The following is a 14,056-nucleotide window of genomic DNA, read 5'->3' as shown; positions in this document are numbered from 1 at the left end:
CATTATTTATTTTAGCCAGTCTGATAGGTGTGTAGTGATATCTCATTGTGGTTTTAATTTCCATTTTGTTATTGACTCATGATGTTGTTGACAGCTGTTATGATACTTTGGTTCTTCTTAGTTTAAAAAAATTTAAATAAGAGATGCATAGCAAAGGAGATGGAGCATAGAGTAATTTATTATAAAGGGAAAAGAATATTTGAAAGTTAAGTGCAGAATAGACAGTACACCCTGAGAGACAGATGATTCAGAGTGGTCTGCTTATAAGGATGAGACAGCGAAGACTGGCACTAGGGAGACTCTCTTTACGGGAGTATTACGTGGTTATTTATAAGGAGTGGAAAGAGGCGTTATTAGTAAGCATGTTCTGGGTGGTCCTATGGGTGCACATGCACAGTAGTGGTGCATACTTGTTCATACATCGCACGTCTCATCAGCATCTGAAATCTACACCCAGGGGTGTGCTTTTTACTATGATAATGAAAAAAGGGTCAGTTTGAGAAAAGGTAAAATCGAAGTGTGCATGCTCTCTACAGGGGAAATTTCTTGCTGAAGATAGCTTTGCTTGAATGAGCTCAATTACAATGCGAATGCTGAGGTTTATGGCGTTGATTGTGGAACGGTCATCACGGCTGCTGCCTCCCGAGGACATGGTCTATCTATCCTGCCTCAAGGTTGAACATCTTTTCATGTGGGTGTTGATTTTCAAAAAGGTAGCAGTATTGTCTCTAACGCAGTGGTTAGTAATGTTAAGTGCAACATGCATGTTAAAGAGTTTTAATTTTTATTGCAGACAGATAAGGGAGGGAGACTCTGGTAAAGTCCTGGCCTGGAGGAAGCTCTGCCGTAGAGTAGTGGACGCGTCTTTGTATGAACAAAGGGCTGGACAGCTGCCACTCTGAGGCCAGGGACCTAGGCCAGGAGACACTGAATGCCAGGGAGGCGCCAGATGACGTGGAGGGACCTGAGTCCACGGAGAGCCGCGAAGAGAGAGAGGACTCATCCAAGTCAGGACTGCACGGCGCCACCCCGCCCAGGCCCCGCCCCTCGGACGGTCCGGTGGCCCGGCCCCGCCCCCTCGTCCCTCGCGGGCGCTCCAGGCTCCCGCCAGAACGCATGGCAGGCGTGGAAACCGCTGCGAGGCGGCGCCACGACAGAGGCTGAGGTTGACGGCAGTATCCATGGCGTCCCAGGGCGGCAGCTCCCTGGGGCTCCTGGCCTGGCTCTTGCTTCTTCAGCCATGGCTCGACGAGGCCCGGACGGGCAGGGCGGGTGGGCAGGGAGGCGTAGCACTCTTCTTCCACTCCACTCTCCCCTCAGGGCCAGGCGGCCAGGACCCCGGAGCGAGCGGATGGGAGCCGCCACCTGTAGGGGCTCCAGGATCCCCAGCGGCTGGTCAGTCCACAGGGAAGGCAGTGCCCCCTGCTCCGGTGTTATTTCCCTCAGGTGAGTCTGATTCTTACCAGGCTCTGGCAATCCCACACACTATCATCAACATGGACCAACGGGACAGTAGCATTAAACGTCAGGTGACGCTTCTGGGCCATGCCCAGCCGCAGAGAACTGGCCTGGTTTGAGGGGGAGGGGACCTGCCCTAGAGGAGGAGGGGCTCAGGGGACACGATCTGTCCAGGGGCGGAGCGGCTCCCTGAGACCTAGGAGGACGCAGCCATTTTCCGAAGAGCCTCAGGGGATGCAGGCCTTGCTTTGAGGGTTCTGAGGCTCATGGTGAAGGTGCTACAGCAGCGTTACTTTTAGTACCTTCCTTTCACTGACCTGCCCCAGCCTGCGGCAAGCGGCTTGCAAGGATAATTGGAGGATTTGGAAGCCCAGATAGGAAGTGGCCCTGGCAGGTGAGCCTGCAAACCAGCAACAGACACATCTGCGGAGGCTCCCTTATTGCCAGGCGCTGGGTGCTCACTGCCGCCCACTGCATCTCTGGGTGAGTGTTTGGGGCTCAGAGCTTGGGCCCTGATCAGGCTGCGGGACCTGGAGTCAGTCTGTCCCCCTCCCTGAACCTCCTCTTCCTCATCTATAAAAGGGTGTGACAGCCCCATAGTTTTTATCCAGTCTGGGTGAGACCTGAGGATTAGCATTTCTAACAAGTTTCTGGGTGCTGCTGCTGCCACAGCTGATCTGGGGACCACCGGCTAACGTGGTTAAGGGTCCTGGAGGGATGTGGTTTGGAGAGAGGGAGGTAGCTGCTGGCTGGCATAGGAAGATGGTACCAGGCGGGAAACACCTGGAAGGTGTGGAAGCAGAGTGTGGACCCTGGAGGATCTTCCTGCAGTCATCTGGAATACACAGTGAAGCTGGGAGACACAAATGTGCATCATCGCTCCAAAACAGCACTTGTAGTCCCAGTTCGTGACATCGTTATCCACCGATATTTTACATCTTTTGGAATAATTGAAAATGACATTGCCCTTGCTCTGCTTGACTTCCCTGTGAATTACTCCACACACATCCAGCCTGTGTGCCTCCCTGAACAGGCTTTCATGGTACAAGCTGATACGAAGTGCTGGGTGACAGGATGGGGCAAAGTGAATGAAACAGGTGAGACTATGAAGCAAGACTACAGCAGCCCCAGACCAGGGAAAATGTTGCTTGGTGCCCTGGGGTTGATCTACAAGCTAAAGGGAGGGACAGGGAGGCAGATTTTTTTTAGTAAGTCAGGGAGGAGGGTGCTGTAGATGCTGCTAGGGAATAATTTTAACAACTGGTCTACGAAATTCTTTTGGTTTGTCAGGACCTGGGGATTTGGGTGCCAGGCATGGTGGGTTATCTCTCGGGTGGATTTTAACTCTGGGGGTGATGAGCTAGCTGTCTGCCCTTTTAAGGTGTCCCTCCCAGGAAGTACCTACCTTGGTAGATAAGGAGCTTCCTGTGTGTGAGAAGAGGCCAGAGACCTTTCAGTGAGGTGTAGGGCTCCTATCCTTGGGGAGAGGCTGGATTTGGTACCTTCGGGCGATTACCTGTCTGACAGTCTGTGATCCTGCTCTAGAAAGTATAGATGCTTTACTGATGTACAGGATACTGTGTCACTATTAGTACTACTATTCAGAGTGACAGATGCTTGGTTTTGGTTTCTCAGGGTGGTAATGCCTTGCCTTCCCTTTCCTGTCTGTTCTTATTTCCCCTGTTTTGGTTTGGATTCTTATGTCCTTGTCTCCCCATGTCAACATTGGGCCTCATATCTTCCTTTGTCAAATGGGACAATATCCAATGCCTAAGAGGGTGTCTGTGTATGAACATACGGTATTGAGACCCAGAGTGGGTAAGGGGTTCTCCTGTCCTGTCCCACTTATGCAGACCCACTCAGCTGTAAATTGTCTCTCTGCAGATTCATCAAAAAAGATAGTAACTGAGCTTCAGGAGGCTGAGCTAAGCATTATGCTTCATGAGAAATGTAATAAGGTGTTCAAGGAAAAGATGAGAATTAGGAATGAAATGGTCAAGAAAAGGACCATCTGTGGCTATAATGACCAAGGGAAGGATTCCTGTCAGGTCAGTTCATGGGCCTCTTGCTACCTCAGCACTGTAGTTGTCTCCTCAAAGCTTCCTCATCCCCAGCCAGTAGGGCCTGGGTTATCTCCTAGCCTCTCTGTTACCCTTATTCATGGTAATGGGACATGAGGACAAGCCATCAAGGCTCTCCTGGGCAGCCTACCTGATCCTTCAGAAGAGAGCAGCTGACACAGCCTGGAGTGGGAGGAGGGGTGAATCAGGCAGGTCCCACCAACAATACACGCTCCATGTCTTGAGCCCCTTCTGTGTGGCAGGCAGTGTACTCAGGTAAGCACTTGACTCATTATTGTCTCAGAGTAGGCACGATTTCATTATGTATATTCTGTTTTTTGGAACACACCTTTTTAGTAGGTACATGATTTTGGTTTATTGGAAACTGTCAATTCTCAGATCTCATACTGACTGATACCTAAGCCTAGGGAGGGTCTTAGGGGTTCCTGGGGAAGCCTCCTGAGTGCCTAGCTCTGCAGCCCATTGCAGTGCAATTAGCCTGCTCTGATGTGGATCCTATTTCTTTCCTACAGTGACTATCTTTCTTTTTCCAGGGAGATTCTGGGGGGCCCCTGGTCTGTGAATTAAATGGCACATGGTTCCAGGTGGGGATTGTGAGCTGGGGCGTTGGCTGCGGTCGCAAAGGATACCCTGGAGTTTACACAGAAGTTAGTTTCTACAAGAAATGGATTATTGATCACCTGAGACAAGCTTCCTGTCTGAATTCAGCAGACTCCCTCATCCTAGTCCTGTGTCTGATGATGCCCCTGGGCATCCTGGTGACCCCGTGATGGGATCCCATTCTACTTTCCCTGTTTCTGAGTCTCACACTTAGGTATCTCCTCTGACCAACCTCCCACTCCTTCTGAATGCCTTTTCCACAAATCCCAGTTGGAATCCACGGGCCCTCTGGAGATCCATACAATAGAGCATGGCAGGGAGACTGGGCCTTGGAAAATGCCCCTGCCTTGTGCTCTGGTCACCTGCCTCAGCCACGCCTGCACCAGGGCTGTGCTCTGGCTGGTGGGAAGGAGGGAGTGAACTGACTGCAGCTAGAGGGCCAGCCGCCCTGCCAGGTGGGCCACGGTGACTCATCAATATCTGGGGGAACATCTATCAAAGAAGAGACATCATCAGTGGTGAAGTAAGCGTTCAACGTGGTTCTGGTGTCAGGGCTCCCACCTGAGACTTTGTGAAACCAGCCAGCTGGGTGATTGCTCAGAGAGAGTGAAGGAGGCGTTACCAGGTCCCTGCAGAGGTGTGAGGCCTGGGACTTCCACTCTGGCTCCACTGTCTGGGGCTGGGAGAAGATCCCCTGCAGCCCAGTGTGGATCCATCTGTGAGTGGACAGCCTCTGCCACACCAGCTTTCTTGGGGCAACCCATTCTTGCATCTCTTTCCTCAGTGGCCTAGTGGCCACTTTCAGGGACACTACAAGTTGTATTGAGTCTGTTATGGAGTGTGGAGTTTTCAGAAAGCAACTAAATAAATGTTTGGAGAGTCTCCTCTCTTTCTGAACCTCTGTTCATGGGGGTGTGAGGTTGTATGTAACATACTCCATAAAGAATTGGCTTCCCATTTATTAGGAAGATATTCATGGTTTTTATTAAACTCTGGCAGAGCCAGGGATGAGGAGTTTTCTGCACTCATTAAGTCTGACAGGTGGCTTTACCCAGTGGGTTCTGCTGCTGGTTTTTTTTTTTTTTTTTTTTTTTTGCCATCGGCGTCTCTGTAGCTGGGAATGTGGTACTTGAGTTTAACAAACCCTGCATCAGGAGCGGGGCATCAAGAGGGACAGAGACTGAGGTGTGGCACACTCAGACACCTTCCTGCTTCTCCTTGCTGCCCTATAACAAGTGTGGGGGTGGGGGGAGAGAGAGAGAGAGAGAGAGACAACCTGCTGCCTGAGGGAGCTGGGGCTCAGTGAGTGAAAACACTCTGCTTTTCCAACTCTACCTGGTTACAGCTAAACCCAGCAAGTTCTAGGCCATGACCTACAGAAATGCCCGTGAAAAAGAGTTGGATGCCCAAGACTTGCCACGTATTTCTGTTACTTGCATCTTTCTTTCAGAACAGACTGACCCTTTTCCATGTTCCATCTGCTGGGAATGCCAGTATGGCTTCTCACTTCCTTCTTTCTTCTTCCTCATCAGTTCAGCCCCAATATAAGCATTACCCCTTTCCACAAACCACTCCTGTGGACTCTGCTGGGCTGTGTAATGTAATGTGCCTTCTTCTGGGCTCCCTGGACTCTGCAGTCTCTGTGCCTGTTAATTTCTCTGTTTCCACTGGTTGACATGTTGTTCTTCATGGCGGTGGGACTCTGTCCAATCTTTCCTTATCTTCCATCCTCCAGCTCCAGGCATGGAACAGAGCAGGAGTTTAGGAACTATTTGGTGAGTGAGTGAGTGAGTGAATGAATAGATAATTAGGTGCTCATATATTCTCTATTGCCTTACTCTTTTCTCTCACTGCCCTTTCACTTCTTTGCTTTGTCCCCCTTTTGCTTTCCAGGTTGCTTTCATGATGGGGAAAAAACACAACTGGGTAGGCCAGGGTTACAGCCCCTGCAGTGGGGGAAAGTCCCAGGCTCCAGGAAGTTTATGGTTCCGGATGAAGTGCCCTTTGGTCTGCCAATATTAGAGCATGTTTCTTGTTATAGGAGAATAGAAATTCCATTCAAGCATCTTGACTACTGGGGAATAGCCTCAGGCTATCAGAAAAGATGGGCATGGCCCCCCAGGGAACAAAACATCAAGTGCCAAGTAAACATTAGTCGATTTTACTCTTTCCAACAAATACTTATGCATTATCTTTTATGAATCAGGCACTGGCCTTCATCCACAGATAAGATGTAGATGGCAGGTGGGGGACAGAGGTGGTCATTACGAGGACTCCTAGGTAAGGAGCTTGGTGGCTGGGTAGAACCTGAAAGAGATAGATGACACAGGGAGAGGAGTTGTTGACTGGCAGGCACTCAGTTTCACTAAAAATGCGAGACTTGAACAAAAAGGAAGTAAAAACAACAAAAATCCCTATGGGTTTCTAGTCATAAGGGGCAAGTGACATAGAACGCACTAAGCATTTTTAGTGGTCTTGAAATACCATTTGCTGGTTGGCCGTGGTGGTTCATGCCTGTAATCCCAGCACTTTGGGAGGCCGAGGTTGGTGGATCACCTGAGGTCAGGAGTTCGAAACCAGCCTGGCCAACATTGTGAAACCCTGTCTCTACTAAAAATACAAAAAAATTAGCCAGGCGTGGTGGCGGGTGCCTGTAATTCCAGCTACTTGGGAGGCTGAGGCAAGAGAATCTCTTGAACCTGGGAGGCGGAGGTTGCAGTGAGCTGAGACTGCTCCATTGCACTCCAGCCTGGGCCACAAGAACAAAACTCCATCCCCCGCCCCCCGCCAAAAAATGAACAACAACAACAACAACAACAAAAGGAAATACCATTTGCCACCAAAAGAAACCAGGGCTTCTTGGAGAAATGGCTTGAAAAATTTACAGGTATGAAACAGGAAAAGTATAAAATAAGCCTGAAATGTCTTGTCATACTAGATAGCAAGGAAGCTATCATGTCAACAGGACTCAGAACCAATCAGAAGAGGCACCCTGTGTTCTGACATGTGGTGTACCTGCTAGATCCCATTGCAGAGAAATCACAGCCATCCCTCAGCTTCTGAAGATACTGATTCACAGCTGCACCCCTCACAAAATGGGCAGTCAGTCACAGGGAACTGATTCCCTCAGGATTAAGTCTCTTCACAGGGGTATCCCATAGCAAATAATTGCTATGCAGAGATATAAAGGCCCAGCCTTCTTCTCTCTATTTGGGACAACTTGGAAAGGCCTCTTGTAGGATCAGCTGAGATGTTAGTTGCAATGGCCTTCTGTGAGCAGTTCTCCTATGAGCACTCCTCAACAAACCATTGGACAGAATTCTCTCTCACAGTCTGTTCTAGGAACCCAGTCTAAGCCACCCTGCCTGGCAAAAGATGTCTTTGGTGTGTTTTGGGATTCTATTGCTGTGTAACAATCGCCCCATACTCAGTGGCCTAAAACAACACATTGTATTACGGTCAATTCTCATTATTCAAGCATTCAGACTTGCAAATTCACCTACTTGCTGAAATTTATTTTAGCCCCCAAATCAGTGCTCAGAGTGATTTGTGGACATGCACAGGGCAGTGGAAAAATTTGAGTTTTCTGATGCCTATGTTCCTAGCTGAGGCTGTACAATGTGCTATTTTGTCTGCTTTCATCTCTCTTACTGTAAACAAGCGTCTTTTTTGTCATCTCTTAACTGTCACTTTTAATAAAACATTTTTTGTGCTTGTTGTTGGTTATTTTGCTGTTTAAAGGGGGCTTGGTACTTCCACTTGTGTGCTTTCACAAACCTTGAATCAGTTGTGTAACCTTTCAAGTTTGAGCTCTTTGTAAGAAAGGCAGTAGTTGAAAAACATGTAAGCTGCCAACAGTGTAGAAACCCTGGGAGTGCTCCCTTTCTTCACTTTGACATACTTGTAATACCAGTAGTGGCTATATTGAAATGCCCCAACAGTGCCTTTAGGGATGAAATCCCACATCAGTATCCAGTGTGTCATCCCTCTATTTTGACATCCATGAGTACAGTTCTTTTCCTAAACTGGTAGAACTGACACCATCTTGGAGTCTTGGATGTCCACTGTCCTAATGTTTTTGTTATGATTAGCCTGGAGTATGGGTTTTGGGGGAAAATACCACAGAGATGAAGTACCCTTCTTGTCACATCGTATCAGAGGTTACATGCTATCAACATGGCATCACTGGTGATCTAAACTTTCATCTTTGGTTAAGATTATATTTGCTAGGTTTCTGTACTTTAAAGTTACATTTATATATATAAAAACTCTTTCAATATCCAATTGTTTGGAAGCAAGTTGCTAAGTCTTGCCAACACCAAAGTGAGTGGGGGAAATTAGACCTTTCAGCAGACAGAGCTAGAATATATATGCTAACCCAAGTATACACACATACATATTATCATTTCTGTATTTATCTATATACAGTCATGTGCTGCTTAATGATGCGGGTACGTTCTGAGGAATGCATCGTTAGGCAATTTAGTCATTGTATAAGCATCATAGTATACTTTCACAAACCTACTACACACCTAGGCTATCTGGTGTAACCTGTGGCTCCTAGGCTGCAAATCTGGGCAGCATATTACTGTACTGAATACTGTAGGCAATTATAACACAATGGTAAGTATTTATATATTTAAACTTATCTAAATATAGAAAAGGTACAGTAAAATATGGTATAAAAGATAAAAAATGGAAAACCTGTATAGGGCACTTACCATGAATGGAGCTTGCAGGACTGGAAGTTGCTATGGGTGGGTCAGTGGTGGGTGAATGTGAAGGCTGAGGACATTACTGTACACTCTTGTAGACTTTGTAAACACTGTATATTTAGGCTATACTAAATATATAAAAATATTTTCTTCAGTAATAAATTAACCATAGCTTACTGTACCTTTTTTTTTTTGAGACAGGGTCTTGCTCTGTCGTCTAGGCTGGAGTGCAGTGGCATGATCTCAGCTCACTGCAACTACTGCCTCCTGAGTTCAAGCGATTCCCCTGCCTCAGCCCTTAAGTAGCTGGGATTACAGGCACCTGCCATCATGGCTGGCTAATTTTTCTAATTTTAGCAGAGACGCAGTTTCACCATGTTGGCCAGGCTGGTCTCGAACTCCTGACCTTAGGTGATCCACCCATCTTGGCCTCCCAAAGTGTTGAGATTACAGGCATGAGCCACTGCGCCTGGCAAGCTTACTGTAACTTTTTAACTTTGTACACTTTTAAATTTTTAAAAACTTGATTCTTTTGTAATAACACTTAGCTTAAAACACAAACCCATTGTACAGCTATACAAAAATATTTTCTTTCTTTACATCCTTATTCTATAAACTTTTTTCTATTTTAAAAATTATTCATTTACTTTAAATTTATTTTTCTTTTTTATCTTTTTTGGACAGGGTCTTACTCTGTCACCCAGGCTGGAGTGCCATGGTGCCATCTCGGCTCACTGCAGCCTCCACCTCCCAGGCTCAAGCGATCTTCCCACCTCAGCCTCTCAATTACCTGGGACCACAGGTGCCACCACTGTGCCCAGCTAACTTTTTTGTATTTTTTTGTAGAGACGGGATTTAGCCATGTTGCCCAGGCTGGTCTCAAACTCGTGGGCTTACGTGAACCACCCGCCTCAGCCTCCCAAAGTGTTGGACTACAGGCGTGAGCCACCACACCTGGCTAATTTCTTTATTACTTTTTAAGCTTTGTTGTTGTTGTTGTTGTTAAAAACTAAGACACAAACACACACATTAGCCTAGGTATACGCAGGGTCAAGATCATCAATATCACTGTCTTCTCCCTCCACATTTTGTTCCACTGGGGCAATAACACGCATGGAACCATCACCTACGATAACAATGCCTTCTTCTAGATACATCCTGAAGGACCTAACTGAAACTGTTTTACAGTCAACTTAAAAAAAATACGTAGAAGGAGTATGCTCTAAAATAATGATTAAAAGTATAGTATTGTAAATACATAGACCAGTAACATCATTGTTTATTATCAATATCAAGTATTAAGTACGATACATAATTGTATTATATTATCTCTCTCTCTATTCTGAATTCTCTATATTCTGAAACTATTCAGAATATATATATATATATATATATACACAGAGAGAGAGAGAGAGAGAGAGCGAGAGAGAGAAAGAGAGAGACGGAGTCTTGCTTTGTCGCCCAGGCTGGAGTGCAGTGGCACGATCTGGCTCACGGCAAGCGCCGCCTCCCAGGTTCACGCCATTCTCCTGCCTCAGCCTCCCAAGTAGCTGGGACTACAGGCACCTGCCCGGCTGAGTTTTTGTATTTTTAGTAGAGACGGGGTTTCACCATGTTAGCTAGGATGGTCTTGATCTCCTGACCTTGTGATCTGCCTGCCTCGGCCTCCCAAAGTGCTGGGATTACAGGCATAAACCACTGCACCCAGCCTGTATGAACTATATTTATATGACTGGCAGTGCAGTAGTTTTTAAAAACAATTTTTATTTTTTATTATACTTTAAGTTCTGGGATACACGTGCAGAACATGCAGGTTTGTTACATAGGTATACATGTGCCATGGTGGTTTGCTGCACCCATCAACTAGTCATCTAGATTAGGTACTTGTCCTAATGTTATCCCTCCCCTTGCTCCCAACCCCCCGACTGGCCCTAGTGTGTGATGTTCCCCTCCCTGTGCCCATATATCCTCATTGTTCAACTCTCACTTATGAGTGAGAACATGCAGTGTTTGGTTTTCTGTTGCTGCGTTAGTTTCCTGAGAATGATGGTTTCCAGTTTCATCCACGTCCCTGCAAAGGACATGAACTCATCATTTTTTATGGCTGCATGGTATTCCATGGTGTATATGGGCCACATTTTTTAATCCAGTATATCATTGATGGGCATTTGGGTTGGTTCCAAGTCTTTGCTATTGTGAACAGTGCTGCAATAAACATATGTGTGCGTGTGCCTTTACAGTGGAATGATTTACAATCCTTGGGGTATATACCCAGTAATGGGATTGCTGGGTCAAATGGTATTTCTGGTTCTAGATCCTTGAGGAATTGCCTAAATGTCTTCCACAATGGTTGAACTAATTTACACTCCCACCAACAGTGTAAAAGTGTCCCTAATTCACCACATCCTCTCTAGCATCTGTTGTTTCCTGACTTTTTAATGATCACCATTCTAACTGACGTGAGATGGTATCCCATTGTGGTTTTGATTTGTATTTCTCTAATGACCAGTGATGATGAGCTTTTTAAATATGTTTGTTCGCTGCATAAATGTCTTCTTTTGAAAAGTGTCTTTTCATATCCTTTGCCCACTTTTTGATGGAATTGTTTGTTTTTTTCTTGTAAATTTGTTTAAGTTCCTTGTAGATTCTGGATATTAGCCCTTTGTCAGATGGGTAGATTGCAAACATTTTCTCTCATTCTATAGGTTGCCTGTTCACTCTGATGATAATTTCTTTTGCTGTGCAGAAGCTCTTTAGTTTAATTAGATCCCATGTGTCAATTTTGGCTTTTGTTACAATTGCTTTCGATGTTTTAATCATGAAATCTTTGTCCATGCCTATGTCCTGAATGATATTGCCTAGGTTTTCTCCTAGAGTTTTTATGGTTTTAGGTCTTACATTTAAGTTTTTAATCCATCTTGAGTTAATTTTTGTATAAAGTGTAAGCAAGCGGTGCAGTTTTAGTTTTTTGCATATGGCTAGCCAGTTTTCCCAACACAATTTGTTAAATAGGAAATCCTTTCTCCATTGCTTGTTTGTGTCAGGGTTGTCAAAGATCAGATGGTTGTAGATGTGTGGCATTATTTCTGAGGCCTCTGTTCTGTTCCATTGGTCTATATATCTGTTTTGGTACCAGTACCACGCTGTTTCAGTTACTGTAGCCTTGTAGTATTGTTTGAAGTCAGGTGGTGTGATGCCTCCAGCTTTGTTCTTTTTGCTTCGGATTGTCTTGGCTATATGGGCTCTTTTTCTGTTCCATATGAAATTTAAAGTAGTTTTTTCTAATTCTGTGAAGAAAGTCATGGTAGCTTGATGGGAATAGCATCGAATCTATAAATTACTTTGGGCAGTATGGCCATTTTAGTTATATTGATTCTTCCTACCCATGAGCATGGAATATTTTTCCATTTGTTTGTATCCTCTCTGATTTCCTTGAGCAGCAGTTTGTAGTTCTCTTTGAAGAGGTCTTTCACATCCCTTGTAAGTTGTATTCCTAGGTATTTTATTTTCTCGGTAGCAATTGTGAATGGGAGTTCACTCATGATTTGGCTTTCTGTTTGTCTATTATTGGTGTATAGGAATGCTTGTGATTTTTGCACATTAATTTTGTATCCAGAGATTTTGCTGAAGTTGCTTATCAGGTTAAGGAGTTTTGGGGCTGAGATGATGGGGTTTTCTAAATATACAATCATGTCACCTGCAAACAGAGACAATTTGACTTCCTCTCTTCCTATTTGAATACACTTTATTTCTTTCTCTTGCCTGATTGCCCTGGCAAAAACTTCCAATACCATGTTGAATAGGAGTGGTGAGAGAAGGCATCCTTGTCTTATGCCAGTTTTCAAAGGGAATGCTTCTAGCTTTTGCCCATTCAGTACAATATTGACTGCTGGTTTGTCATAAATAGCTTTTATTATTTTGAGATACGTTCCATAATACCTAGTTTATTGATTGTTTTTAGCATGAAGGGATGTTGAATTTTATCGAAGGCCTTTTCTGCATCTATTGAGATAATTACGTGGTTTTTGTCATTGGTTCTGTTTATGTGATGGATTAAGTTTATTGATTTGCATATGCTGAACCAGCCTTGCATCCCAGGGATGAAGCCAACTTGATTGTGGTGGATAATATTTTATTGTGCTGCTGGATTTGGTTTGCCAGTATTTTATTTAGGATTTTCACATCGATGTTCATCAGTGATATTGGCCTGAAATTTTCTTTTTTTGTTGTGTCTCTGCCAGGTTTTGGTATCAGGATGATGCTGGCCTCATAAAATGAGTTAGGGTGGAGTCCCTCTTTTTCTATTGTTTGGAATAGTTTCAGAAAGAACGGTACCAGCTCCTCTTTGTACATGTGGTAGAATTCAACTGTGAATCCATCTGGTCCTGGGCTTTTTTTGGTTGGTGGGCTATTAATTACTGCCTCAATTTCAGAACTTGTTATTGGTCTATTCAGGGATTTGACCTCTTCCTGGTTTAGTCTTGGGAAGGTGTGTGTGTCCAGGAATTTATCCATTTCTTCTAGATTTTCTAGTTTATTTGCGTAGAGGTGTTTATGTGGAATCAGTGGTGATAATCCCTTTATTTTTTTTATTGTGTGTATTTGATTCTTCTCTATTTTCTTCTTTATTAGCCTGGCTAGTGGTCTATCTATTCTGTTAATCTTTTCAAAAAACCAGCTCCTGGATTCATTGAGTTTTTGAAGAATTTTTCATGTCTCTATCTCCTTCAGTTCTGCTCTGATCTTAGTTGTTTCTTGTCTTCTGCTAGCTTTTGAATTTGTTTGCTCTTGCTTCTCTAGTTCTTTTAATTGTGATGTTAGGGTGTTGATCTTAGATCTTTCCCTGCTTTCTCATGTGGGCATTTTAGTGCTTTGAATTTCCCTCTAAACACTGCTTTAGCTGTGTCCCAGACATTCTCGTACATTGTGTCTTTGTTCTCATTGGTTTTAAAGAACTTATTTATTTCTGCCTTAATTTTGTTATGTACCTAGTAGTCATTCAGGAGCAAGTTGTTCAGTTTCCATGTAGTTGTGTAGTTTTGAGTGAGTTTCTTAATCCTAAGTTCTAATTTGATTGCACTGTGGTCTGAGAGACTGTTATGATTTCCATTCTTTTGCATTTGCTGAGGAGTGTCTTACTTCCAATTATATGGTCAATTTTAGAATAAGGGCTATCTGGTGCTGAGAAGAATGTATATTTTG

General features: G+C 44.6%; 1 protein-coding gene across 1 annotated transcript; it reads left to right on the top strand.

The window, feature by feature from the left end:
* Positions 1–1,181: 1,181 nt before the first annotated feature.
* On the top strand, positions 1,182–4,309 carry PRSS44P. Its single transcript, XM_010374813.1, has 5 exons — positions 1,182–1,446; positions 1,785–1,941; positions 2,290–2,555; positions 3,343–3,506; positions 4,073–4,309. Exons 1-5 carry the CDS (start codon positions 1,182–1,184, stop codon positions 4,307–4,309), a joined length of 1,089 nt encoding a protein of 362 aa, XP_010373115.1.
* Positions 4,310–14,056: the final 9,747 nt, after the last annotated feature.

Source organism: Rhinopithecus roxellana, chromosome 1 (assembly GCF_007565055.1).
Source record: "Rhinopithecus roxellana isolate Shanxi Qingling chromosome 1, ASM756505v1, whole genome shotgun sequence".
Classification (NCBI taxonomy): Eukaryota; Metazoa; Chordata; class Mammalia; order Primates; family Cercopithecidae; genus Rhinopithecus; species Rhinopithecus roxellana.
The sequence above is the reverse complement of the archived record's forward strand: the minus strand, read 5'-3'. Positions and strand labels throughout refer to the sequence as shown.